This window comes from Triticum aestivum, chromosome 1A (genome assembly GCF_018294505.1).
Source record: "Triticum aestivum cultivar Chinese Spring chromosome 1A, IWGSC CS RefSeq v2.1, whole genome shotgun sequence".
NCBI lineage: Eukaryota > Viridiplantae > Streptophyta > Magnoliopsida > Poales > Poaceae > Triticum > Triticum aestivum.
The window spans coordinates 402,596,557-402,623,451 of NC_057794.1; the positions used below are offsets into that span (position 1 = coordinate 402,596,557).

Genomic DNA, 26,895 nt, shown 5'->3' on the forward strand with positions numbered 1-26,895 from the left:
AACGTAATAGTAAAGTTGCAGTTAAAGTAAAAGATAGGCCCCTCGCAGAGGAAAGTAGAGGTTGTTATGCACTTTTTGAATTTGGATGTATGGATTTTTAATGAAAATGAACATCACTTTAATATTCCGCCTTGTGAAAGTGGCCTTTATTGAATAGTCTGTTGCTTTTATTACTCCACCACCACAAGATCGTACAATATTTCCCTTCCAATAAAAGATCATACATATTTAATGGCTATTTTTATTGCATGCACCGATGACTTGAAGGATCTTGCTCAATCCATAGGTAGTTATAGTGGACTCTCATGGAAGAAACTGGGTATAGGGGTTTTGGATGCACAAGTAGTATTTCTACTTAGCACGGAAGTATTTGGCCAGCAAAGATTATAAACAAACACAACATGTTGGAGATTCCATGACAATATAACTTCTATGCAAATATGCACAAACATAACTCACTGCGTTGTCTTCCTTGCCCAACATCAAACATTTGATCAAGTGTGGAAATATTTAATGAGGGTTCACAATCACAAAAAATGTCGAAGATATTGTACTTGCATGTGAAATCTCTCCCTTTTATGTTAATCTTTCATAAACTATTCAAATGACCAATACCATGTTTGTTAAATGCCAATATATTTTACTTCCTACACCCAATGTGAAGCCACTACTCGCCATGGGATAAGCATATGAAATATTATTGCAATGCTAAGATACAAATAATGGGAAAGCAAGCACAATACTCAAACTATCTTTATTATAGATACTCTCATCAACAGATACAGCGAAAACATGAAGGAACGATAACACACGTTGCAAACTATTTCATATTATAACTTCTCCTAAATAATGATATAACTAAGGATCGAACTAAGATAGATACTGGTGATAAAAAGTGATGATGTTATGATACCAGGCACCCCCAAGTTTGGAACAAGCCAAGGGTGGTGCACATACCCAAGTACTCAAATTTTCTTCACTGGTGATAGAGGCGGTGAAGATGCATGCTTGCCCTCCTTGATGAAATCCAAAATGATCTCCTTCAGGTCTTGAATCTTGTGAAGCAAGCATTGTATCATGATAACATTACTTTAACTTTGCGCATAATATCCTTGTTTTCTGGTCCCCATGGGATTTTCTTTCCCGCATCACTCTCACTTGGACGAGAGACGATGTCCCAATTGGAGGGTATGTGCAAACAAGGCGTATCCTCAACTCCATAACCGTGAACCAAATTATGAAAAGGGTTCCTTTGTAACCTATGCGAGGGTTTCTTTGAGATAGAACCCTCTAATGCCTTGAAATATGAGTGAATTCTCACCATCTTTAAGGTCCTGGATGTGATGGGGTAGTGGAGATGCTGGCCAGAGTCTCTCGGTCAGCCTCCGGTGCTTGAGCTTCTACAGAGTTCCCTGATTCTTCCTCCAACTTAACGTCCTCCATCAGCTCCCTCTCAATCTCCTCCTTCAACTTTTGAGCATACCCTTCAGCGTTGTTGGAGGAGTAAAAATACATGATGAACTTGACCTCGAGACCTGGCAGAACTCAAAACAAAACAGGAGGAAAACTTGTGATACAGAGGTGAGACCGTCTTGGGGATTTTATAGGAAATTTTACCTTGCAGGACAAGCATACGGGAATAAAGCAGAGTGGGGGGCACGAGGCCCCCACATGGACAGGTGGCGCGCCCCGGGAGGGGGGGTGCCCGCTGTCCTGTCCACATTGGCCTCTCGGGCACCGCCTCAACTGTTTCTTTTCCCCGAAAATCATTAAAATATTCCAAAATGATGAAAATAATTTTGATGGAAATTTTAGAGTCAGTCTACGTACTCTATCACATACCTATTCCTTTTTTAGAATTCTGGAGTCTTCCAGAAGGTTTCTTGTATGTATTCCTCCGGTGCAATTACTTGAATAACGTCGGAATCAATGTTAATGGGATTACTGTTGGGGAACGTAGTAATTTCAAAAAAAATCCTACGCACACGCAAGATCATGGTGATGCATAGCAACGAGAGGGGAGAGTGTAGTCCACATACCCTCGTAGACTGACAGCGGAAGCATTATGACAACGCGGTTGATGTAGTCGTACGTCTTCACGGCCCGACCGATCAAGCACCGAAACTACGACACCTCCGAGTTCTAGCACACGTTCAACTCGATGACGATCCCCGGACTCCGATCCAGCAAAGTGTCAGGGAAGAGTTCCGTCAGCACGACGGCGTGGTGACGATCTTGATGTTCTACTGTCGCAGGGCTTCGCCTAAGCACCACTACAATATTATCGAGGACTATGGTGGAGGGGGGCACCGCACACGGCTAAGAGAACGATCTTGAAGATCAACTAGTGTGTCTAGAGGTGCCCCCCTGCCCCCATATATAAAGGAGCAAGGGGGGAGGCCGGCCGGCCCTTGGGGCGCGCCAAGGAGGAGGAGTCCTCCTCCTAGTAGGAGTAGGACTACCCTCTTTCCTACTCCTACTAGGAGGGGGGAAGGAAGGGGGAGAGGGAGAAGGAAAGGGGGGCGCCCCCCCCCCTCTCCTAGTCCAATTCGGACTAGAGGGGAAGGGGGTGCACGGCCCACCCTGGCCGCCCCTCTCTCTCCACTAGGGCCCATAAAGCCCATTACTTCTCCCGGGGGGTTTCCGGTAACTCTCCGGCACTCCGGTTTTCTCCAAAATCACCCGGAACACTTCCGGTGTCCGAATATAGCCGTCCAATATATCAATCTTTATGTCTCGACCATTTCGAGACTCCTCTTCATGTCCGTGATCACATCCGGGACTCCGAACAAACTTCGGTACATCAAAATATATAAACTCATAATGAAACTGTCATCGTAACGTTAAGCGTGCGGACCCTATGGGTTCGAGAACAATGTAGACATGACCGAGACATGTCTCCAGTCAATAACCAATAGCGGAACCTGGATGCTCATATTGGCTCCCACATATTCTACGAAGATCTTTTATCGGTCAGATTGCATAACAACATACTTTGTTCCCTTTGTCATCGGTATGTTACTTGCCCGAGATTCGATCGTCGATATCTCAATACCTAGTTCAATCTCGTTACCAGCAAGTCTCTTTAATCGTTTCGTAATACATCATCTCGCAACTAACTCATTAGTTGGAATGCTTGCAAGGCTTATGTGATGTGCATTACCGAGAGGGCCCAGAGATACCTCTCCGACAATCGGAGTGACAAATCCTAATCTCGAAATACGCCAACCCAACATGTACCTTTGGAGGCACCTGTAGAGCTCCTTTATAATCACCTAGTTACGTTGTGACGTTTGGTAGCACACAAAGTGTTCCTGCGGCAAACGGGAGTTGCATAATCTCATAGTCATAGGAACATGTATAAGTCATGAAGAAAGCAACAGCAACATACTAAACGAGCGGGTGCTAAGCTAATGGAATGGGTCATGTCAATCACATCATTCTCCTAATGATGTGATCCCGTTAATCAAATGACAACACATGTCTATGGTTAGGAAACATAACCATCTTTGATTAACGAGCTAGTCAAGTAGAGGCACACTAGTGACGTTTAGTTTGTCTATGTATTCACACAAGTATTATGTTTCCGGATAATACAATTCTAGCATGAATAATAAACATTTATCATGGTATAAGGAAATAAATAATAAATTTATTATTGCCTCTGGGGCATATTTCTTCAGTCTCCCACTTGCACTAGAGTCAATAATCTAGATTTACACAGTAATGATTCTAACACCCATGGAGCTTTAGTGCTGATCATGTTTTGCTCGTGGAAGAGGCTTAGTCAACGGGTCTGCTACATTCAGATCCGTATGTATCTTGCAAATCTCTATGTCTCCCACCTGGACTAGATCCCGGATGGAATTTAAGCGTCTCTTGATGTGTTTGGTTCTCTTGTGAAATCTGGATTCCTTTGCCAAGGCAATTGCACCAGTATTGTCACAAAAGATTTTCATTGGACCCGATGCACTAGGTATAACACCTAGATCGGATATGAACTCCTTCATCCAGACTCCTTCGTTTGCTGCTTCTGAAGCATCCATGTACTCCGCTTCACATGTAGATCCCGCCACAACGCTTTGTTTAGAACCGCACCAACTGACAGCTCCACCGTTTAATGTAAACACGTATCCGGTTTGCGATTTAGAATCATCCGGATCAGTGTCAAAGCTTGCATCAACGTAACCATTTACGATGAGCTCTTTGTCACCTCCATATACGAGAAACATATCCTTAGTCCTTTTCAGGTATTTCAGGATGTTTTTTACCGCTGTCCAGTGATCCACTCCTGGATTACTTTGGTACCTCCCTGCTAGACTTATAGCAAGACATACATTAGGTCTGGTACACAACATTGCATACATGATAGAGCCTATGGCTGAAGCATAGGGAACATCTTTCATTTTCTCTCTATCTTCTACAGTGGTCGAGCATTGAGTCTTACTCAATTTCACACCTTGTAACACAGGCAAGAATCCTTTCTTTGCTTGATCCATTTTGAACTTATTCAAAATTTTGTCAAGGTATGTGCTTTGTGAAAGTCCAATTAAGCATCTTGATCTATCTCTATAGATCTTAATGCCCAATATGTAAGCAGCTTCACCGACATCTTTCATTGAAAAACTCTTATTCAAGTATCCCTTTATGCTATCCAGAAATTATATATCATTTCCGATTAGTGATATGTCATCTACATATAATATCAGAAATGCTACAGAGCTCCCACTCACTTTCTTGTAAATACAGGCTTCTCCAAAAGTCTGTACAAAACCAAATGCTTTGATCACATTATCAAAGCGTTTATTCCAACTCCGAGAGGCTTGCACCAGTCCATAAATGGATCGCTGGAGCTTGCACACTTTGTTAGCTCCTTTTGGATCGACAAAACCTTCCGGCTGCATCATATACAACTCTTCTTCTAGAAATCCATTCAGGAATGCAGTTTTGACATCCATATGCCAAATTTCATAATCATAAAATGCGGCAATTGCTAACATGATTCGGACAGACTTAAGCATCGCTACGGGTGAGAAGGTCTCATCATAGTCAATCCCTTGAACTTGTCGAAAACCTTTTGCGACAAGTCGAGATTTGTAGACAGTAACATTACCGTCAGCGTCAGTCTTCTTCTTGAAGATCCATTTATTCTCAATTGCTTGCCGATCTTTGGGCAAGTCAACCAAAGTCCATACTTTGTTCTCATACATGGATCCCATCTCAGATTTCATGGCTTCAAGCCATTTTGTGGAATCTGGGCTCACCATCACTTCTTCATAGTTCGTAGGTTCATCATGATCTAGTAGCATGACTTCCATAACAGGATTACCGTGCCACTCTGGTGCGGATCTTACTCTGGTTGATCTATGAGGTTCAATAGTAACTTGTTCTGAAGTTTCATGATCATCATCATTAGCTTCCTCACTAATTGGTGTAGGTGTCACAGAAACCGGTTTCTGTGATGTACTACTTTCCAATAAGGGAGCAGGTACAGTTACCTCATCAAGTTCTACTTTCCTCCCACTCACTTCTTTCGATAGAAACTCCTTCTCTAGAAAGTTTCCGAATTTAGCAACAAAAGTCTTGTCTTCGGATCTGTGATAGAATGTGTATCCAATAGTTTCTTTTGGATATCCTATGAAGACACATTTCTCTGATTTGGGTTCGAGCTTATCAGGTTGAAGCTTTTTCACATAAGCATCGCAGCCCCAAACTTCCAGAAATGACAACTTTGGTTTCTTGCCAAACCATAGTTCATAAGGCGTCGTCTCAACGGATTTTGATGGTGCCCTATTTAACGTGAATGCGGCCGTCTCTAAAGCATAACCCCAAAACGATAACGATAAATCAGTAAGAGACATCATAGATCGCACCATGTCTAGTAAAGTACGATTACGATGTTCGGACACACCATTACGTTGTGGTGTTCCGGGTGGCGTGAGTTGTGAAACTATTCCGCATTGTTTCAAATGTACACCAAACTCGTAACTCAAATATTCTCCTCCATGATCAGATCGTAGGAATTTTATTTTCTTGTTACGATGATTTTCAACTTCACTCTGAAATTCTTTGAACTTTTCAAATGTTTCAGACTTATGTTTCAATAAGTAGATATACCCATATCTACTTAAGTCATCTGTGAAGGTGAGAAAATAACGATATCCGCCACGAGCCTCAACATTCATCAGACCTCATACATCTGTATGTATGATTTCCAATAAATCTGTTGCTCTCTCCATAGTATCGGAGAACGGTGTTTTGGTCATCTTGCCCATAAGGCACGGTTCGCAAGTACCAAGTGATTCATAATCAAGTGGTTCCAAAAGTCCATCATTATGGAGTTTCTTCATGCGCTTTACACCGATATGACCTAAACGGCAGTGCCACAAATAAGTTGCACTATCATTATCAACTCTGCATCTTTTGGCTTCAACATTATGAATATGTGTGTCACTACTATCAAGATTTAATAAGAATAGACCACTCTTCAAGGGTGCATGACCATAAAAGATATTACTCATATAAATAGAACAACCATTATTCTCTGATTTAAATGAATAACCGTCTCGCATCAAACAAGATCCAGATATAATGTTCATGCTCAACACTGGCACCAAATAACAATTATTTAGGTCTAATACTAATCCCGAAGGTAGATGTAGAGGTAGCGTGCCGACCGCGATCACATCGACTTTGGAACCATTTCCCACGCGCATCGTCACCTCGTCCTTAGCCAATATTCGCTTAATCCGTAGTCCCTGTTTCGAGTTGCAAATATTAGCAACAGAACCAGTATCAAATACCCAGGTGCTACTGCGAGCATTAGTAAGGTATACATCAATAACATGTATATCATATATACCTTTGTTCACCTTGCCATCCTTCTTATCCGCCAAATACTTGGGGCAGTTCCGCTTCCAGTGACCAATCTGCTTGCAGTAGAAGCACTCAGTTTCAGGATTAGGTCCAGATTTGGGTTTCTTCTCCTAAGCAACAACTTGCTTGTTGTTCTTTTTAAAGTTCCCCTTCTTTTTCCCTTTGCCCTTTTTCTTGAAACTAGTGGTCTTGTTGACCGTCAACACTTGATGTTCCTTCTTGATTTCTACCTCCGCAGCTTTCAGCATTGCGAAGAGCTCAGGAATTGTCTTAACCATCCCTTGCATATTATAGTTCATCAAGAAGCTCTTGTAGCTAGGTGGAAGTGATTGGATAATTCTGTCAATGACGCAATCATCTGGAAGATTAACTCCCAATTGAATCAAGTGATTATTATACCCAGACATTTTGAGTATATGCTCACTGACAGAACTGTTCTCCTCCATCTTGCAGCTATAGAACTTATTGGAGACTTCATATCTCTCAATCCGGGCATTTGCTTGAAATATTAACTTCAACTCCTGGAACATTTCATATGCTCCATGACGTTCAAAACATCATTGAAGTCCCGATTCTAAGCCGTAAAGCATGGCACACTGAACTATTGAGTAGTCATCAGCTTTACTCTGCCAGACGTTCATAACATCTGGTGTTGCTCCAGCAGCAGGCCTGGCACCCAGCGGTGCTTCCAGGACATAATTCTTCTGTGCAGCAATGAGAATAATCCTCAAGTTATGGACCCAGTCCGTGTAATTGCTACCATCATCTTTCAACTTTGCTTTCTCAAGGAACGCATTAAAATTCAACGGAACAACAACATGGGCCATCTATCTACAATCAAACATAAACAAGCAAGATACTATCAGGTACTAAGTTCATGATAAATTTAAGTTCAATTAATCATATTACTAAAGAACTCCCACTTAGATAGACATCCCTCCAATCCTCTAAGTGATCACGTGATCCAAATCAACTAAACCATGTCCGATCATCACGTGAGATGGAGTAGTTTCATTGGTGAACATCACTATGTTGATCATATCTACTATATGATTCACGCTCGACCTTTCGGTCTCCGTGTTCCGAGGCCATATCTGTATATGCTTGGCTCGTCAAGTATAACCTGAGTATTCCGCGTGTGCAACTATTTTGCACCCGTTGTATTTGAACGTAGAGTCTATCACACCCGATCATCACGTGGTGTCTCAGCACGAAGAACTTTCGCAACGGTGCATACTCAGGGAGAACACTTCTTGATAATTAGTGAGAGATCATCTTAAAATGCTACCATCAATCAAAGCAAGATAAGATGCATAAAAGATAAACATCACATGCAATCAATATAAGTGATATGATATGGCCATCATCATCTTGTGCTTGCGATCTCCATCTTCGAAGCACCGTCATGATCACCATCGTCACCGACGCGACACCTTGATCTCCATCGTAGCATCGTTGTCGTCTTGCCAATCTTATGCTTCTACGACTATCGCTACCGCTTAGTAATAAAGTAAAGCATTACAGGGCGATTGCATTGCATACAATAAAGCGACAACCATATGGCTCCTGCCAGTTGCCGATAACTCGGTTACAAAACATGATCATCTCATACAATAAAATTTAGCATCATGTCTTGACCATATCACATCACAACATGCCCTGCAAAAACAAGTTAGACGTCCTCTACTTTGTTTGTTGCAAGTTTTACGTGGCTGCTACGGGCTTAAGCAAGAACCAATCTTAACTACGCATCAAAAACGACAACGATAGTTTGTCAAGTTGGTGCTGTTTTAACCTTCGTAGGGACCGGGTGTAGCCACACGCGGTTCAACTAAAGTTGGAGAAACTGACACCCGCCAGCCACCTGTGTGCAAAGCACGTCGGTAGAACCAGTCTCGCGTAAGCGTACGCGTAATATCGGTCCGGGCCGCTTCATCCAACAATACCGCCGAACCAAAGTATGACATACTGGTAAGCAGTATGACTTATATCGCCCATAACTCACTTGTGTTCTACTCGTGCACAACATCAACGCATAAAACCTGGCTCTGATACCACTATTGGGGAACGTAGTAATTTCAAAAAAATTCCTACGCACACGCAAGATCATGGTGATGCATAGCAACGAGAGGGAAGAGTGTAGTCTACGTACCCTCGTAGACCGACAGCGGAAGCGTTATGACAACGCGGTTGATGTAGTCGTACGTCTTCACGGCCCGACCGATCAAGCACCGAAACTACGGCACCTCCGAGTTCTAGCACACGTTCAGCTTGATGACGATCCCCGGACTCCGATCCAGCAAAGTGTCGGGGAAAAGTTCCGTCAGCACGACGGCGTGGTGACGATCTTGATGTTCTACTGTCGCAGGGCTTCGCCTAAGCACCACTATAATATTATCAAGGACTACGATGGAGGGGGGCACCGCACACGGCTAAGAGAACGATCTTGAAGATCAACTTGTGTGTCTAGAGGTGCCCCTGCCCCCGTATATAAAGGAGCAAGGGGGAGGCCGGCCGGCCCTTGGGGCGCACCAAGGAGGAGGAGTCTGTTGGAAATATTCCCTAGAGGCAATAATAAAAGTATTATTATATTTCATTGTTCATGATAATTGTCTTTTATTCATGCTATAACTGTATTATCCGGAAATCGTAAATACACGTGTGAATACTTAGACCACACTATGTCCCTGGTAAGCCTCTAGTTGACCAGCTCGTTGTGATCAACAGATAGTCATGGTTTCCTGACTATGGACATTGGATGTCGTTGATAACGGGATCACATCATTAGGAGAATGATGTGATGGACAAGACCCAATCCTAAGCATAGCATAAAAGATCGTGTAGTTCGTTTTGCTAGAGCTTTGCAAGTGTCAAGTATCTCTTCCTTCGACCATGAGATCGTGTAACTCCCGGATACCGTAAGAGTGCCTTGGGTGTATCAAACGTCACAACGTAACTGGGTGACTATAAAGGTGCATTACAGGTATCTCCGAAAGTAGCTGTTGGGTTGACACGGATCGAGACTGGGATTTGTCACTCCGTATGACGGAGAGGTATCTCTGGGCCCACTCGGTAATGCATCATCATATTGAGCTCAATGTGACCAAGGTGTTGGACACGGGATCATGCATTACGGTACGAGTAAAGTGACTTGCCGGTAACGAGACTGAACAAGGTATTGGGATACCGACGATCGAGTCTCGGGCAAGTAACGTACCGATTGACAAAGGGAATTGCATACAGGGTTTGATCGAATCCTCGACATAGTGGTTCATCCGATGACAACATCGAGGAGCATGTGGGAGCCATCATGGGTATCCAGATCCCGCTGATGGTTATTGACTGAGAGAGTCTCGGTCATGTCTGCATGTCTCCCGAACCCGTAGGGTCTACACACTTAAGGTTCGGTGACGCTAGGGTTATGAAGATATGTATATGCAGAAACCCGAATGTTGTTCGGAGTCCCGGATGAGATCCCGGACGTCACGAGGAGTTCCGGAATGGTCCGGACGTAAAGAATTATATATAGGAAGTGCTATTTCGGGCATCGGGACAAGTTTCGGGGTTATCGGTATTGTACCGGGACCACCGGAAGGGTCCCGGGGGTCCACCGGGTGGGGCCACCTGTCCCGGGGGGCCACATGGGCTGTAGGGGGTGCGCCTTGGCCATCATGGGCCAAGGGCACCAGCCCCTATAGGCCCATGCGCCTAGGGTTTCCCCCTAGGAGGAGTCCTAGTGGTGGAAGGCACCCCTAGGTGCCTTGGGGGGGAGGGAAACCTCCCCAGGCCGCCGCCCCCCCTAGTAGATCTCATCTACTAGGGCCGGCGCCCCCCCTGGCACCCCTATATATAGTGGGGGAGAGGAGGGACTCAACACACCAGCCCCTGGCGCCTCCTCCTCCCCCCGTTACGTCTCTCCCTCGTAGTCTCGGCGAAGCCCTGCTGCTGTGACGCCCTGCATCCACCACCACGCCGTCGTGCTGCTGGATCTTCATCAACCTCTCCTTCCCCCTTGCTGGATCAAGAAGGAGGAGACGTCTCCCGTCCCGTACGTGTGTTGAACGCGGAGGTGCCGTCCGTTCGGCGCTGGTCATCGGTGATTTGGATCACGTCGAGTACGACTACATCATCACCTTGCAAGCTTCCGCACGCGATCTACAAGTGGTATGTAGATGCAAACTCTCTCCCTAGACTCGTTGCTTAGATGAACTCATAGATGGATCTTGGTGAAACCGTAGGAAAAATTTTAATTTTCTGCAACGTTCCCCAACAGTGGTATCAGAGCCAGGTTTATGCGTAGTTCTCTTTGCACGAGTAGAACACAACTTTGTTGTGGGCGTGGATTTTGTCATCTTACTTGCCTCTACTAGTCTTTTCTTGCTCAACGGTATTGTGGGATGAAGCGGCCCGGACCAACCTTACACGTACTCTTACGTGAGACCGGTTCCACCGACTGACATGCACAAGTTGCATAAGGTGGCTGGCGGGTGTCTGTCTCTCCCACCTTAGTTGGAGCGGAATCGATGAACAGGGCCCTTATGAAGGGTAAATAGAAGTTGACAAAATCACGTTGTGGTGATTCGTAGGTAAGAAAACGTTCTTGCTAGAACCCAATTGCAGCCACGTAAAAGATGCAACAACAATTAGAGGACGTCTAACTTGTTTTTGCAGCGATTGATCATGTGATGTGATATGGCCAGAAGTTGTGATGAATGATGAATTGTGATGTATGAGATCATGTTCTTTGTAATAGGATTCACGACTTGCATGTCGATGAGTATGACAACCGGCAGGAGCCATAGGAGTTGTCATTATTTTTTTGTATGACCTGCGTGTCATTGAATAACGTCATGTAAACTACTTTACTTTATTGCTAAATGTTAGTCATAGAAGTAGAAGTAGTCGTTGGCGTGACAACTTCATGAAGACACGATGATGGAGATCATGATGATGGAGATCATGGTGTCAAGCCGGTGACAAGATGATCATGGAGCCCCGAAGATGAAGATCAATGGAGCTATATGATATTGGCCATATCATGTCACAACTATATAATTGCATGTGATGTTTATTATGTATTATGCATCTTGTTTACTTAGGACGACGGTAGTAAATAAGATGATCCCTTATAAAATTTCAAGAAGTGTTCTCCCCTAACTGTGCACCGTTGCTACAGTTCGTCGTTTCTAAGCACCACGTGATGATCGGGTGTGATGGATTCTTACGTTCACATACAACGGGTGTAAGACAGTTTTACACAGCGAAAACACTTAGGGTTAACTTGACGAGCCTAGCATGTGCAGACATGGCCTCGGAACACGGAGACCGAAAGGTCGAACACGAGTCGTATGGAAGATACGATCAACATGAAAATGTTCACCGACGATGACTAGTCCGTCTCACGTGATGATCGGACACGGGCTAGTCGACTCGGATCGTGTAACACTTAGATGACTAAAGGGATGTCTAATCTAAGTGGGAGTTCATAATTTGATTAGAACTTTATTATCATGAACTTAGTCTAAAACCTTTGCAAATATGTCTTGTAGATCAATGGCCAACGCTAATGTCAACATGAACTTCAACGCGTTCCTAGAGAAAACCAAGCTGAAAGATGATGGCAGCAACTATACGGACTGGGTCCGGAACCTGAGGATCATCCTCATAGCTGCCAGGAAACAATATGTCCTAGAAGGACCGCTAGGTGACGCTCCCGTCCCAGAGAACCAAGACATTATGAATGCTTGGCAGTCTCGCGCTGATGATTACTCCCTCGTTCAGTGCGGCATGCTTTACAGCTTAGAACCGGGGCTCCAAAAGCGTTTTGAGCATCACGGAGCATATGAGATGTTCGAAGAGCTGAAACTAGTTTTTCAAGCTCATGCCCGGGTCGAGAGATATGATGTCTCTGACAAGTTCTACAGTTGTAAGATGGAGGAGAACAGTTCTGTCAGTGAGCACATCCTGAAGATGTCTGGGTTGCACAACCGTATGACCCAGCTGAACATTAACCTCCCAGATGAGGCGGTCATTGACAGAATCCTCCAGTCGCTCCCACCAAGCTACAAGAGCTTTGTGATGAACTACAACATGCAGGGAATGGAAAAGACCATTCCTGAAGTGTTCTCGATGCTGAAGTCAGCAGAGGCTGAAATCAAGAAAGAACATCAAGTGTTGATGGTCAATAAGACCACTAAGTTCAAGAAGGGCAAGGGTAAGAAGAACTTCAAGAAGGACGGCAAAGATGTTGCCGCGCCTGGTAAGCCAGTTACCGGGAAGAAGTCAAAGAATGGACCCAAGCCTGAGACTGAGTGCTTTTATTGCAAGGGGAAGGGTCACTGGAAGCGGAACTGCCCCAAATACTTAGCGGATAAGAAGGCCGGCAACACCAAAGGTATATTTGATATACATGTGATTGATGTGTACCTTACCAGTACTCGTAGTAACTCCTGGGTATTTGATACCGGTGCCGTTGCTCATATTTGTAACTCACAGCAGGAGCTGCGGAATAAACGGAGACTGGCGAAGGACGAGGTGACGATGCGCGTCGGGAATGGTTCCAGAGTCGATGTGATCGCCGTCGGCACGCTGCCTCTACATTTACCTACGGGATTAGTTTTGAACCTTAATAATTGTTATTTAGTGCCAAGTTTGAGCATGAACATTGTATCTGGATCTCGTTTAATACGAGATGGCTACTCATTTAAGTCTGAGAATAATGGTTGTTCGATTTATATGAGAGATATGTTTTATGGTCATGCTCCGATGGTCAATGGTTTATTCTTAATGAATCTCGAGCGTAATATTACACATGTTCATAGTGTAGATGCCAAAAGATTTAAAGTTGATAACGATAGTCCCACATACTTGTGGCACTGCCGCCTTGGTCACATTGGTGTCAAGCGCATGAAGAAGCTCCATGCCGATGGACTTTTAGAGTCTCTTGATTATGAATCGTTTGACACGTGCGAACCATGCCTCTTGGGTAAAATGACCAAGACTCCGTTCTCCGGAACAATGGAGCGAGCAACCAACTTGTTGGAAATCATACATACCGATGTGTGCGGTCCAATGAGCGTTGAGGCTCGCGGAGGATATCGTTATGTTCTCACTCTCACAGATGACTTGAGTAGATATGGGTATGTCTACTTAATGAAACACAAGTCTGAGACCTTTGAAAAGTTCAAGGAATTTCAGAATGAGGTGGAGAATCAACGTGACCGAAAGATAAAATTCTTACGATCAGATCGTGGAGGAGAATACTTAAGTCACGAATTTGGTACACACTTAAAGAAATGTGGAATCGTTTCACAGCTCACGCCGCCTGGAACACCTCAGCGAAACGGTGTGTCCGAACGTCGTAATCGCACTCTATTGGATATGGTGCGGTCTATGATGTCTCTTACCGATTTACCGCTATCATTTTGGGGATACGCTCTAGAGACAGCTACATTCACTTTAAATAGGGCACCGTCTAAATCCGTTGAGACGACACCGTATGAATTATGGTTTGGAAAGAAACCTAAGCTGTCGTTTCTAAAAGTTTGGGGATGCGAAGCTTATGTCAAGAAACTTCAACCTGAAAAGCTCGAACCCAAGTCGGAAAAATGCGTATTCATAGGATACCCTAAGGAAACTGTAGGGTATACCTTCTACTTAAGATCCGAAGGCAAGATCTTTGTTGCCAAGAACGGATGCTTTCTGGAAAAAGAGTTTCTCTCGAAAGAAGTAAGTGGGAGGAAAGTAGAACTCGCTGAAGTACTACCTCTTGAGCGGGATAGTGACGCAGCACAGGAAACCGTTCCTGTGATGCCCACACCAACTGAAGAGGAAAACCATGATAATGATCAAGATACTTCGGATCAAGTTACTGCTGAACTTCGTAGGTCCACAAGGACACGTTCCGCACCAGAGTGGTACGGCAACCCTGTCCTGGAAATCATGTTGTTAGACAACAATGAACCTTCGAACTATGAAGAAGCAATGGCGGGCCCGGATTCCAACAAATGGCTTGAAGCCATGAAATCCGAGATAGAATCCATGTATGAAAACAAAGTATGGACTTTGACAGACTTGCCCGATGATCGGCGAGCGATAGAAAACAAATGGATCTTTAAGAAGAAGACGGACGCGGATGGTAATGTTACCATCTATAAAGCTCGACTTGTCGCTAAGGGTTATCGACAGGTTCAAGGGATTGACTACGACGAGACATTCTCTCCCGTAGCGAAGCTAAAGTCCGTCCGAATCATGTTAGCAATTGCCGCATACTATGATTATGAGATATGGCAGATGGACGTCAAAACAGCATTCCTTAACGGGCATCTTAAGGAAGAACTGTATATGATGCAGCCGGAAGGTTTTGTCGATCCTCGGAACGCTAACAAAGTATGCAAGCTCCAGCGATCCATTTATGGACTGGTGCAAGCATCTCGGAGTTGGAACATTCGCTTTGATGAGATGATCAAAGCGTTTGGGTTTATGCAGACTTATGGAGAAGCCTGCGTTTACAAGAAAGTGAGTGGGAGCTCTGTAGCATTTCTCATATTATATGTAGATGACATACTCCTGATGGGAAATAATATAGAATTTCTGGACAGCATTAAGGCCTACTTGAATAAGTGTTTTTCAATGAAGGACCTTGGAGAAGCTGCTTATATATTAGGCATCAAGATCTATAGAGATAGATCGAGACGCCTCATAGGTCTTTCACAAAGCACATACCTTGATAAGATTTTGAAGAGATTCAGAATGGATCAGTCCAAGAAGGGGTTCTTGCCTATGTTACAAGGTATGAGACTGAGCTCAGCTCAGTCACCGACCACGGCAAAAGATAAAGAAGAGATGAGTGTCATCCCCTATGCTTCAGCCATAGGATCTATTATGTATGCCATGCTGTGTACCAGACCCGATGTAAACCTTGCCGTAAGTCTGGTAGCAAGATACCAAAGTAATCCCGGCAAGGAACACTGGACAGCGGTCAAGAATATCCTGAAGTACCTGAAAAGGACAAAGGACATGTTTCTCGTTTATGGAGGAGACAAAGAGCTCGTCGTAAAGGGTTACGTCGACGCTAGCTTCGACTCAGATCTGGATGACTCTAAGTCACAAACCGGATACGTGTATATGTTGAATGGTGGAGCAGTAAGCTGGTGCAGCTGCAAGCAGAGCGTCGTGGCGGGATCTACGTGTGAAGCGGAGTACATGGCAGCCTCGGAGGCAGCACATGAAGCGATTTGGGTGAAGGAGTTCATCACCGACCTAGGAGTCATACCCTATGCGTCGGGGCCGATCAAACTCTTCTGTGACAACACTGGAGCTATTGCCCTCGCAAAGGAGCCCAGGTTTCACAAGAAGACCAGGCACATCAAGCGTCGTTTCAACTCCATCCGTGAAAATGTTCAAGATGGAGACATAGAGATTTGCAAAGTGCACACGGATCTGAATGTCGCAGATCCGCTGACTAAACCTCTCTCGCGTGCAAAACATGATCAACACCAGAACTCTATGGGTGTTCGATTCATCACAATGTAACTAGATTAGTGACTCTAGTGCAAGTGGGAGACTGTTGGAAATATGCCCTAGAGGCAATAATAAAAGTATTATTATATTTCATTGTTCATGATAATTGTCTTTTATTCATGCTATAACTGTATTATCCGGAAATCGTAAATACACGTGTGAATACTTAGACCACACTATGTCCCTGGTAAGCCTCTAGTTGACCAGCTCGTTGTGATCAACAGATAGTCATGGTTTCCTGACTATGGACATTGGATGTCGTTGATAACGGGATCACATCATTAGGAGAATGATGTGATGGACAAGACCCAATCCTAAGCATAGCATAAAAGATCGTGTAGTTCGTTTTGCTAGAGCTTTGCAAGTGTCAAGTATCTCTTCCTTCGACCATGAGATCGTGTAACTCCCGGATACCGTAAGAGTGCCTTGGGTGTATCAAACGTCACAACGTAACTGGGTGACTATAAAGGTGCATTACATGTATCTCCGAAAGTAGCTGTTGGGTTGACACGGATCGAGACTGGGATTTGTCACTCCGTATGACGGAGAGGTATCTCTGGGCCCACTCGGTAATGCATCATCATATTGAGCTCAATGTGACCAAGGTGTTGGACACGGGATCATGCATTACGGTACGAGTAAAGTGACTTGCCGGAAACGAGACTGAACAAGGTATTGGGATACCGACGATCGAGTCTCGGGCAAGTAACGTACCGATTGACAAAGGGAATTGCATACAGGGTTTGATCGAATCCTCGACATAGTGGTTCATCCGATGACAACATCGAGGAGCATGTGGGAGCCATCATGGGTATCCAGATCCCGCTGATGGTTATTGACTGAGAGAGTCTCGGTCATGTCTGCATGTCTCCCGAACCCGTAGGGTCTACACACTTAAGGTTCGGTGACGCTAGGGTTATGAAGATATGTATATGCAGAAACCCGAATGTTGTTCGGAGTCTCGGATGAGATCCCGGACGTCACGAGGAGTTCCGGAATGGTCCGGAGGTAAAGAATTATATATAGGAAGTGCTATTTCGGGCATCGGGACAAGTTTCGGGGTTATCGGTATTGTACCGGGACCACCGGAAGGGTCCCGGGGGTCCACCGGGTGGGGCCACCTGTCCCGGGGGGCCACATGGGCTGTAGGGGGTGCGCCTTGGCCATCATGGGCCAAGGGCACCAGCCCCTATAGGCCCATGCGCCTAGGGTTTCCCCCTAGGAGGAGTCCTAGTGGTGGAAGGCACCCCTAGGTGCCTTGGGGGGGAGGGAAACCTCCCCAGGCCGCCGCCCCCCTAGTAGATCTCATCTACTAGGGCCGGCGCCCCCCCTGGCACCCCTATATATAGTGGGGGAGAGGAGGGACTCAACACACCAGCCCCTGGCGCCTCCTCCTCCCCCCATTACGTCTCTCCCTCGTAGTCTCGGCGAAGCCCTGCTGCTGTGACGCCCTGCATCCACCACCACGCCGTCGTGCTGCTGGATCTTCATCAACCTCTCCTCCCCCCTTGCTGGATCAAGAAGGAGGAGACGTCTCCCGTCCCGTACGTGTGTTGAACGCGGAGGTGCCGTCCGTTCGGCGCTGGTCATCGGTGATTTGGATCACGTCGAGTACGACTACATCATCACCTTGCAAGCTTCCGCACGCGATCTACAAGTGGTATGTAGATGCAAACTCTCTCCCAAGACTCGTTGCTTAGATGAACTCATAGATGGATCTTGGTGAAACCGTAGGAAAAATTTTAATTTTCTGCAACGTTCCCCAACAGAGTCCTCCTCCTAGTAGGAGTAGGACTCCCCTCTTTCCTACTCCTACTGGGAGGGGGAAAGGACGGGGGAGAGGGAGAAGGAAAGGGGGCGCCGCCCCCCTCTCCTAGTCCAATTCGGACCAGAGGGGAAGGGGGCACGCGGCCCACCCTGGCCGCCCCTCTCTCTCTCCACTAGGGCCCATAAAGCCCATTACTTCTCCCGGGGGGTTTCCGGTAACCCTCCGGCACTCCGGTTTTCTCCGAAATCACCCGGAACACTTGCGGTGTCCGAATATAGCCGTCCAATATATCAATCTTTATGTCTCGACCATTTCGAGACTCCTCGTCATGTCCGTGATAACATCCGGGACTCCGAACAAACTTCGGTACATCAAAATATATAAACTCATAATGAAACTGTCATCGTAACGTTAAGCGTGCGGACCCTACGGGTTCGAGAACAATGTAGACATGACCGAGACATGTCTCCGATCAATAACCAATAGCGAAACCTGTATGCTCATATTGGCTCCCACATATTCTACGAAGATCTTTTATCGGTCAGACCGCATAACAACATACTTTGTTCCCTTTGTCATCGGTATGTTACTTGCCCGAGATTCGATCGTCGGTATCTCAATACCTAGTTCAATCTCGTTACCGGCAAGTCTCTTTACTCGTTTCGTAATACATCATCTCGCAACTAACTCATTAGTTGCAATGCTTATGTGATGTGCATTATCGAGAGGGCCTAGAGATACCTCTCCGACAATCGGAGTGACAAATCCTAATCTCGAAATACGCCAACCCAACATATACCTTTGGAGAGACGTGTAGAGCTCCTTTATAATCACCCAGTTACGTTGTGACGTTTGGTAGCACATAAAGTGTTCCTCCGGCAAATGGGAGTTGCATAATCTCATAGTCATAGGAACATGTATAAGTCATGAAGAAATCAACAACAACATACTAAACGATCGGGTGCTAAGCTAATGGAATGTGTCATGTCAATCACATCATTCTCCTAATGATATGATCTCGTTAATCAAATGACAACACATGTCTATGGTTAGGAAACATAACCATCTTTGATTAACGAGCTAGTCAAGTAGAGGCACACTAGTGACGTTTAGTTTGTCTATGTATTCACACAAGTATTATGTTTCCGGATAATACAATTCTAGCATGAATAATAAACATTTATCATGATATAAGGAAATAAATAATAACTTTATTATTGCCTCTAGGGCATATTTCCTTCAATTACCTGCAATATAATGTTCAAGTCTTTGTCCATTAACGACTCTCAGTTTATTTCATTCAACGTTATTTATATTGATAGCTTCAGAATAGAAAACTTCTTCGATGATATATATGAGCCTTCCCATTTGAAAATGGCAAGAAAATTGAAAATTAGTGAACCATTTCAATTTTGTGAACACTACTCAAATCCACGAACTTGTTTTCAAATATGTGATTTTTTTGAATTAGTGAACATTTCTCTTTTTTGCTTTTTCAAATCCATGAACATTTTTTCTATATGCGAATTATTTTTTGAATTAGTGAACATTTCTCTTTTTTGTTTTTTCAAATCCATGAACATTTTTTCTATATGTGAATTATTTTTTGAATTAGTGAACTGTTTGAAAATATGGGAACATTTTTAAATTCACAAACATTTGTTGAATTGGCAAACATCAAATTCATGAATATTTTTGAATTCACAAATATTTTTTTAGTACATGACTTTTTTGAATCCATGGACATTTTTCTATTCTGCGTGATTTTTTCAAAATTATGAACATTTTTCAAATATACAAACATTTTTAGATTTGCGAACATTTTGTCAATCCGCGAACATCTTTTCTATTTTGCGTGAACTTTTCAATTCATGAATATTTTTAAGTTCACAGACATTTATTTTTTAGTTTGTCTTTTCTTGAATCCGTGAATATTTTTGAATTCACGAACATTTTTTATGATTTTTAATGAAACCGGTAAAACCATGAGAGAGGGCCAGGAAAAAAAAAAGATAGACAGGTGAAAGAAGGTTAAAAAACAAGAATGTTCCCAAAATTAGAAAGGACCAAAAGAGTAAAAACCGAAGTAAAAAAACCAGATAATTTTGTTTTAGCGAGCAGTGCAAGGCTTGTGTGCGAGCCGTGGCTGCCTTTTTTTTAGCATCAGTATAAACACAAGCGCTCATATATACGCGCATACACTTATCCCTATGAACGCACACACGCATACCCTACGTGGCTGCCTTTTTTTTGAGCATCAGTATAAACACAAGCGCTCATATAGACGCGCATAGACTTATCCCTATGAACACACACACACCCTACGTCTCCTCTCACTGAAAGCGCATCGCCGAAAATCATGAAATAAATCCAGAAATAATGTAAGCACCAAGATTTAAATCCTAATGAGTTGGGAATACCATCGTCCACTTAACCAACTCTACCGCGAGAAATCCAAAACCATTCTAGCGGTCGCGCGCGGTTCCGGCCTTTCCGTTCCCGCCCCGTATCTTTTCGACAGGAACAGCGATCCGCGCCGAAACGCATCCCGCCCGTCCACAGAAAACAGCGCCGAACGCATCGCACGGTTCCACGTCAGAGCGATCCGGGGCACCCACCCTTCCACCAATCAGCGCCCACCTCCCCCTCTGTATAAACCCAGCAGCCCCGCCCCACCTTTCGTCTCATCTCCTTCCAAACAAATTCCCCACCTTCTTCCAGTTCCAGCACTCACAACCCACCAAGGAGGAGAATCCCCAATCCCGATCAGCCTCAGCAGCGATGGCCCCCAAGGCGGATAAGAAGCCGGCGGCGAAGAAGCCCGCGGAGGAGGAGCCGACGACGGAGAAGGCCGAGAAGGCCCCGGCGGCGAAGAAGCCCAAGGCCGAGAAGCGGCTGCCGGCGGGCAAGACCGCCTCCAAGGAGGGCGGCGAGAAGAGGGGCCGGAAGAAGGGCAAGAAGAGCGTCGAGACCTACAAGATCTACATCTTCAAGGTGCTCAAGCAGGTGCACCCCGACATCGGCATCTCCTCCAAGGCCATGTCCATCATGAACTCCTTCATCAACGACATCTTCGAGAAGCTCGCCGGCGAGGCTGCCAAGCTCGCCCGCTACAACAAGAAGCCCACCATCACCTCCCGGGAGATCCAGACCTCCGTCCGCCTCGTCCTCCCCGGCGAGCTCGCCAAGCACGCCGTCTCCGAGGGCACCAAGGCCGTCACCAAGTTCACCTCCTCTTAGATTGCCATGTTTACATCTCAGAAACTGTAGTTGGCTGCCGTGTATCTAAAACTAGTGTTTATTGCTCAATGGAAATTGGTGGAATGCTGTTAGTTTTTCGTTCGATTGCTGATGTTGCCGTGCCATGTACTGATCTGAAATAGTAAACGATGTGGTGCGCATATTTTGGGAGGAACCCTCGGTTCTGATTTCTGAATTTGTTGCTCGTTTGATGCATGGCCTAGCTTTCTGACCGAACTGTGTTATGTGACTGTAAGTGATGTATGTTTTCTTTTGGAGACTTGGAGAAATGTCATGTGGTAATTTGGCTGAAGAAACCAGGTCGGCTATCCCATTTGTTCGACATTTCTCAGAATCAGCTCCATTGCGTGGAGCTCAATTGAGGATCTGTACACTGTAGCTCTTGGTGGTTGGGACACGCTTCTCTTGCAGGTTGTTCCCAAAGACAAGTACCTGATGAATTTGTACCAAGATCGGACTGAGATCCGGTGCCTTGGCACACACAAGGCACGGATAAACAGTATCGTGCCTTGAGGGCATCTCCTGGCTGTTGGATCTACAAGCGACGGTCCGATGAACATCAAGAGTCACCGCTACAGGATAATCGCTACAGGACCAACACACTGTAGCGCGGGGTACTGTTCACTGAAATCTGGAACCTTGATTTCCGATCTAACGGCTGAAAGCTCAAGGCACGATACTGTTCATCCGTGCCCTGTGTGTGCCAAGGCACTGGATCTCAGTCGACCAAGATCTTTGGAGATAAACCAGCTACCAGATATTGTGAAAAAATAACAACGAAGGAGACATATTGGTAATCTTTATGACATCAAGATGCCAAATCTCTTTAAGAAAATACTATCATTGCAAGTACATACAAGGGCAACAACTGTGTGAACATCTACAACTTCTTGAATCATGAAGGAGACGTATTGGTAATACTGCAGCAATTCAGAGATCGTTTGACTTCGTGACTGGCTGGTTAGTTCTTCATTTTCCCCTTTCAGGTTACCTTCATGATTTTGGTGGTTTGATATTTTTGCCGCAGGGGTATGGAGGCTATCCTGAAACCATCAAGAAGAAATCCCGGCTCCTGTTTCCAATCATATACCGAAGAGCAGTTTAAGTTAATCTGTGGGAGCACTGGTTTCATTCTTAGAAACTGCTACATATTTCTGCGCGTCGAAGATATATGGAGGTTGAACAAGCATGGTTTTCAAGATACAATGCCGATCTTTTATCATACTGTACCTGCCATGTAATAGGATGCTAATACCCTGTATTGACATTCAGGACAAGATAACCCATCAAAGGTTGTATTTCTTTTTCATAGTTGAGATAGGCGATGTTTTTCCTTCTTCAACTAAAATTAAGTTTATGGTACAAGAGACAATTCAACTATACAATTCATTGTTTTAAGCAGGCAGACAGTGAATAGCTAATCACCATGAATAACCTACTACTCCCTCTGTAAACTAATATAAGAGCGTTTAGATCACTACTTCAGTATTCTAACGCTCTTATATTAGTTTACGGAGGGAGTACATTGCAAATTATTTCAGTTACTTTGTTGGAGAATCCAGAAATTGATATGGGTGTATTGTAGAAACTAAAGATTCAGCTAAAATGCTATACTAATTTGTCAACATTCTAGGTAAGCAAATCTGCAGGAAGCCACGGCATGCTGATAATTTGGAGCAGAGCGCTCCATCCTTGTCCTCCTGGACACGCCTTTTTTCTTCACCACAGGTATATCTTTCCTGAAATGTGAAACCCTTACAGAATTAAATATCACTGATGTAAGTTGTAACCCACTGCCTTAAAGATTGCAAAAGATTTAACAGGCTAAGTACACACATGCTGATCAACTATAGTAGCCTACCAGGGAAAGTACATATATCAAGCGCCTGTGCTACTGCACACCTACTTAGACTCTCCCTATAAGTCAAAAGCTTCAGTTACTAAAACAAAATAATATAAAATATATGTTTCTTTTCTACAGATTCCAGGTATCAGATAAGTTAGGTAGCAATTTACACTAGTTTAATCATCCAAACAACAACTCTTCTCCCGTGGCCTTTACGTTCCCTAGCAATATCTCAATGCTAGCCAACTTAGCTTGACAATGCATAACTAATTAACATTAACATGAATAATCCAGTTATTTTTCTAGAGAACCCAAAATTGAGATCGGTGCAGCATAGGGACTATGATGCCTACTCGTCCACAAGGAACAAAATAAAAATCCAGCACCTGTTACACCAAGTATTACCAACATTCTAACTAACATCAGAAGATGCCACTTACCAGATTGAGCTATAATTTACGACGGTTAATGGGAGGGAAGAATCTTTACAATCATGTTCTTGGGCAGTCATTGATCACAAAATCCTATGATTGAAAATAAATTCTGGTGATAGGTTGCACCCTGAAGGCTGCAATTCATTTGAAAACAACAACTTGGACGTGTGTTCGTTATCTGTCCCTCTGTCGTATTTATCCTTCTCTGAGATGTGCTATTAGAAACACCAGTTTGTTAACATCTTGGCATCATTGTCCAATAGCATTTTTTAATGTCATTAGTTAACAGTCTATTGAGTCTCTAAATCATCATTAGTTAACAGAAGTAATTCTGGTAGCTAGTTTTATGATAATATATTTATGCAAACTCAACTAAAAATACAATAATTTTAAAAGCTATTTCTCAGCATCCCAGAGAGGCCATGGCATTGTTCGATAGAGGTAATCATTTGCAAAAAAACTGTGTAGTTTAACATGAGGTTTATTAGCACTGCTATCAAATACTTATGAAAGGAACTGACCTAGTACATTTAGAAGAAAAAATCGCATCGCATACTAGGATGCTAATACCCTGAATTGCCATTCAGATACTGACTGTTTGACCATTCCTCGACCAACTGGCACCTTAGTCTGTGGATCAGCAAAAGTATCACAGGGAGAACAATTACCACATGCCAGTATTTCTTCTTAAAAGTAAGTTTATGGCACACCAGACAAGTCAACTATATAAATCATCGTCTTCAGCTGCTGCGACAGCGGATGCCAAAGGATCTTAGCCTTGCAGTGAATATCAACATCAACATGAATAATCTACTACCTTACAAATTATTTCAGTTACATTGTTGGAGAATCCAAAAAATGACATTTGTTTGGTGCATTGTAGAGACTAAAGATTCAGCTAAAGCTTAATCAAATTGTCAACATTCCAGAGAGGCTGTGTCATTGCTCAGTAGAGGTAATCATTAGCGACAAAAAGGTGCAGTATGACAGAAGGTTTATAAGCAATGCTAGTGGATACTGCAAATGATTGAACTAGTACATTTAAAAGGAAAAAATAGCAACACATATAATGATGCTAATGCCCTTGATGCAGCCCACAGAGAAAAAGATAATTGTACCACAGGGCAATGGATATATCATTGGCAAACAGACAGGAATCAGAGACGACAGGTAATGTTTTTTCTTCTTTTAGGCGGAGGATAAAATCTTCACCATATATACCGTATAAAACATGCACGTAAAAATAATTACATGGTCTTCCTGTATATTCCGGCCATACGATGAGTGGGGGGGGGGGGATGTAAATGGCAAATAAATGGTGTCCGCAAATCCCGTTTAGTTAGCTTTACCTTAGCTTCATTGTTCATTTTTCCAGAAAAAAAAAACAAAATTTTAAACTGTTTGATTATATAGTGGATTTAAACGGGATTAATTGGGACCCGGTTGACATCTCCTGGCGGCTGAGGTGCAAATGTAGCCTCGTTGCTTTGTGTGCCTTTACCTGTTTCGTTTTTGGTATCTGCCGGATCAGTTATGAGTATCGATTTATCTGAATGACAGATGCGATTCTGAAGGGAGGGAGTACGATGAATCTTGCAGGGAAGTTGTTGCAGTGGGGACTTGCTTTGAAGCAGCAGGAAGACCAGATACGGCACAACTGTCAATTGACATGCCTGATGAACAAATAAAACAACGACGGCTGCTAAATGTGCCTGTACTTTTAAGACGACAAGGGCACGGCCTTGGTGTTTGCCTCGTCTCCTCGGCGATATGACCTGGTATGCATGTCTTCCTCTTCTTCAGTATACAGAAGTGAGCCAGTGAGGTGACTCGTTCTGATTTTTTTTGGGAGCATAGGAACACTGAGTCTGGATCCCAGGCAGGCACGACGCTTTTTTTTTCTTGAGAAAAAGGCACGACGGCTGGTCCGGTCCTGGCATCACGCCACTCGTCTGAACTGAAGAGAGAGGCCAACGCAGCCCAAGCCCAAAGCAATCAGAGTCGAGTAACACCCACGCCACGGATCGCTCCCCACGATCCGCGTGCCTCTCCCGAAACCAGATCCTCACCATCCACGCCTCGCAGATCCAACGCTCGAAACTCCCCTCTCCTCCCCTCCCGAAACACAGAGCGCGGAAAATTCCTCAGGCTCGCGCCCACCCGCCGTCTCCCCTCCTTAAAACGGCTCCCGAATCCCTCCTTGTTCCTCATTCCACTCCCAAATCTCCCGAGCAATCCTCTCTCCGCGCCCACGTAGCAAACCCTCCACTCCCAATGGCCCGCACGAAGCAGACGGCGAGGAAGTCCACCGGCGGCAAGGCGGCGCGGAAGCAGCTGGCGACCAAGGCAGCGCGCAAGTCCGCCCCGGCCACCGGCGGCGTGAAGAAGCCGCACCGCTTCCGCCCCGGCACCGTCGCGCTCCGGGAGATCCGCAAGTACCAGAAGAGCACCGAGCTGCTCATCCGCAAGCTGCCCTTCCAGCGCCTGGTGCGGGAGATCGCGCAGGACTTCAAGACCGACCTCCGCTTCCAGAGCTCCGCCGTCTTCGGAGTTGCGGAAAACCACCAACTCGTTAATCTGTTGCAAAAAGCACCGTCGTTGCAAAAAGCACTGATCGAGTGATTTGGGCCGTTTAATCACTTTCTTACAAGTGGGCCCAGATTGTAAGGAGCTTAGATGGCAAAACGTTGACATACACACCCCTGAAATAAATAAATAAATGCAATCAACTCCCTAATATGCACAACAGCCAGCCCAGAGCAATTTTGACCGGGTCTTCTCTGCCTCAAAGCGCAGCTGCGGCGCCCCCGGCCATGCCATCTGGTGGGCACGACGGTGCTCTGCTTGCCGTCCGTTGGGATTCTCCTCCTCCAGCACATCCTTGGCACTCGCGGCCTGGGGTCGCGGCCGCCATTCTTTCTGGTGCTCACCGGCGAGAGTGTGCCGGTGGACCTCCATAGCGGACGTGCGCGGCGGCGCACGGGCCGGCGCTGCTCCTCTACTTCGTCTCTCGTCAGGTGATCCACATCGCCGATCCGGCCGCCGCCGAGGAGTGCCTGACGGCCCACGACATCGTTTCCCTCAACCGGCCCGAGCTCCCCTCCGCACACCACCTCCCCAATGACTCTCCACGGGCCTCCTCCTCCGCTCCGCGGCCGTCCACGTGGACGAGCTCCGCCTCCGACGCC

General features: G+C 45.0%; 2 protein-coding genes across 2 annotated transcripts; both read left to right on the forward strand.

Moving 5' to 3' along the window:
- Window positions 1-20,840: 20,840 nt before the first annotated feature.
- LOC123053082 (histone H2B.1-like) lies at window positions 20,841-21,509 on the forward strand. Its single transcript, XM_044476474.1, has one exon. The coding sequence runs from the start codon at window positions 20,948-20,950 to the stop codon at window positions 21,404-21,406; it is 459 nt and encodes a 152-aa protein (XP_044332409.1). The 5' UTR covers window positions 20,841-20,947; the 3' UTR covers window positions 21,407-21,509.
- Window positions 21,510-25,914: 4,405 nt separating this feature from the next.
- On the forward strand, window positions 25,915-26,444 carry LOC123053086 (histone H3.2). The gene has a single exon (XM_044476479.1). It carries the CDS (start codon window positions 25,982-25,984, stop codon window positions 26,327-26,329), a length of 348 nt encoding a protein of 115 aa, XP_044332414.1. The 5' UTR covers window positions 25,915-25,981; the 3' UTR covers window positions 26,330-26,444.
- The last annotated feature ends 451 nt before the right edge of the window (window positions 26,445-26,895 follow it).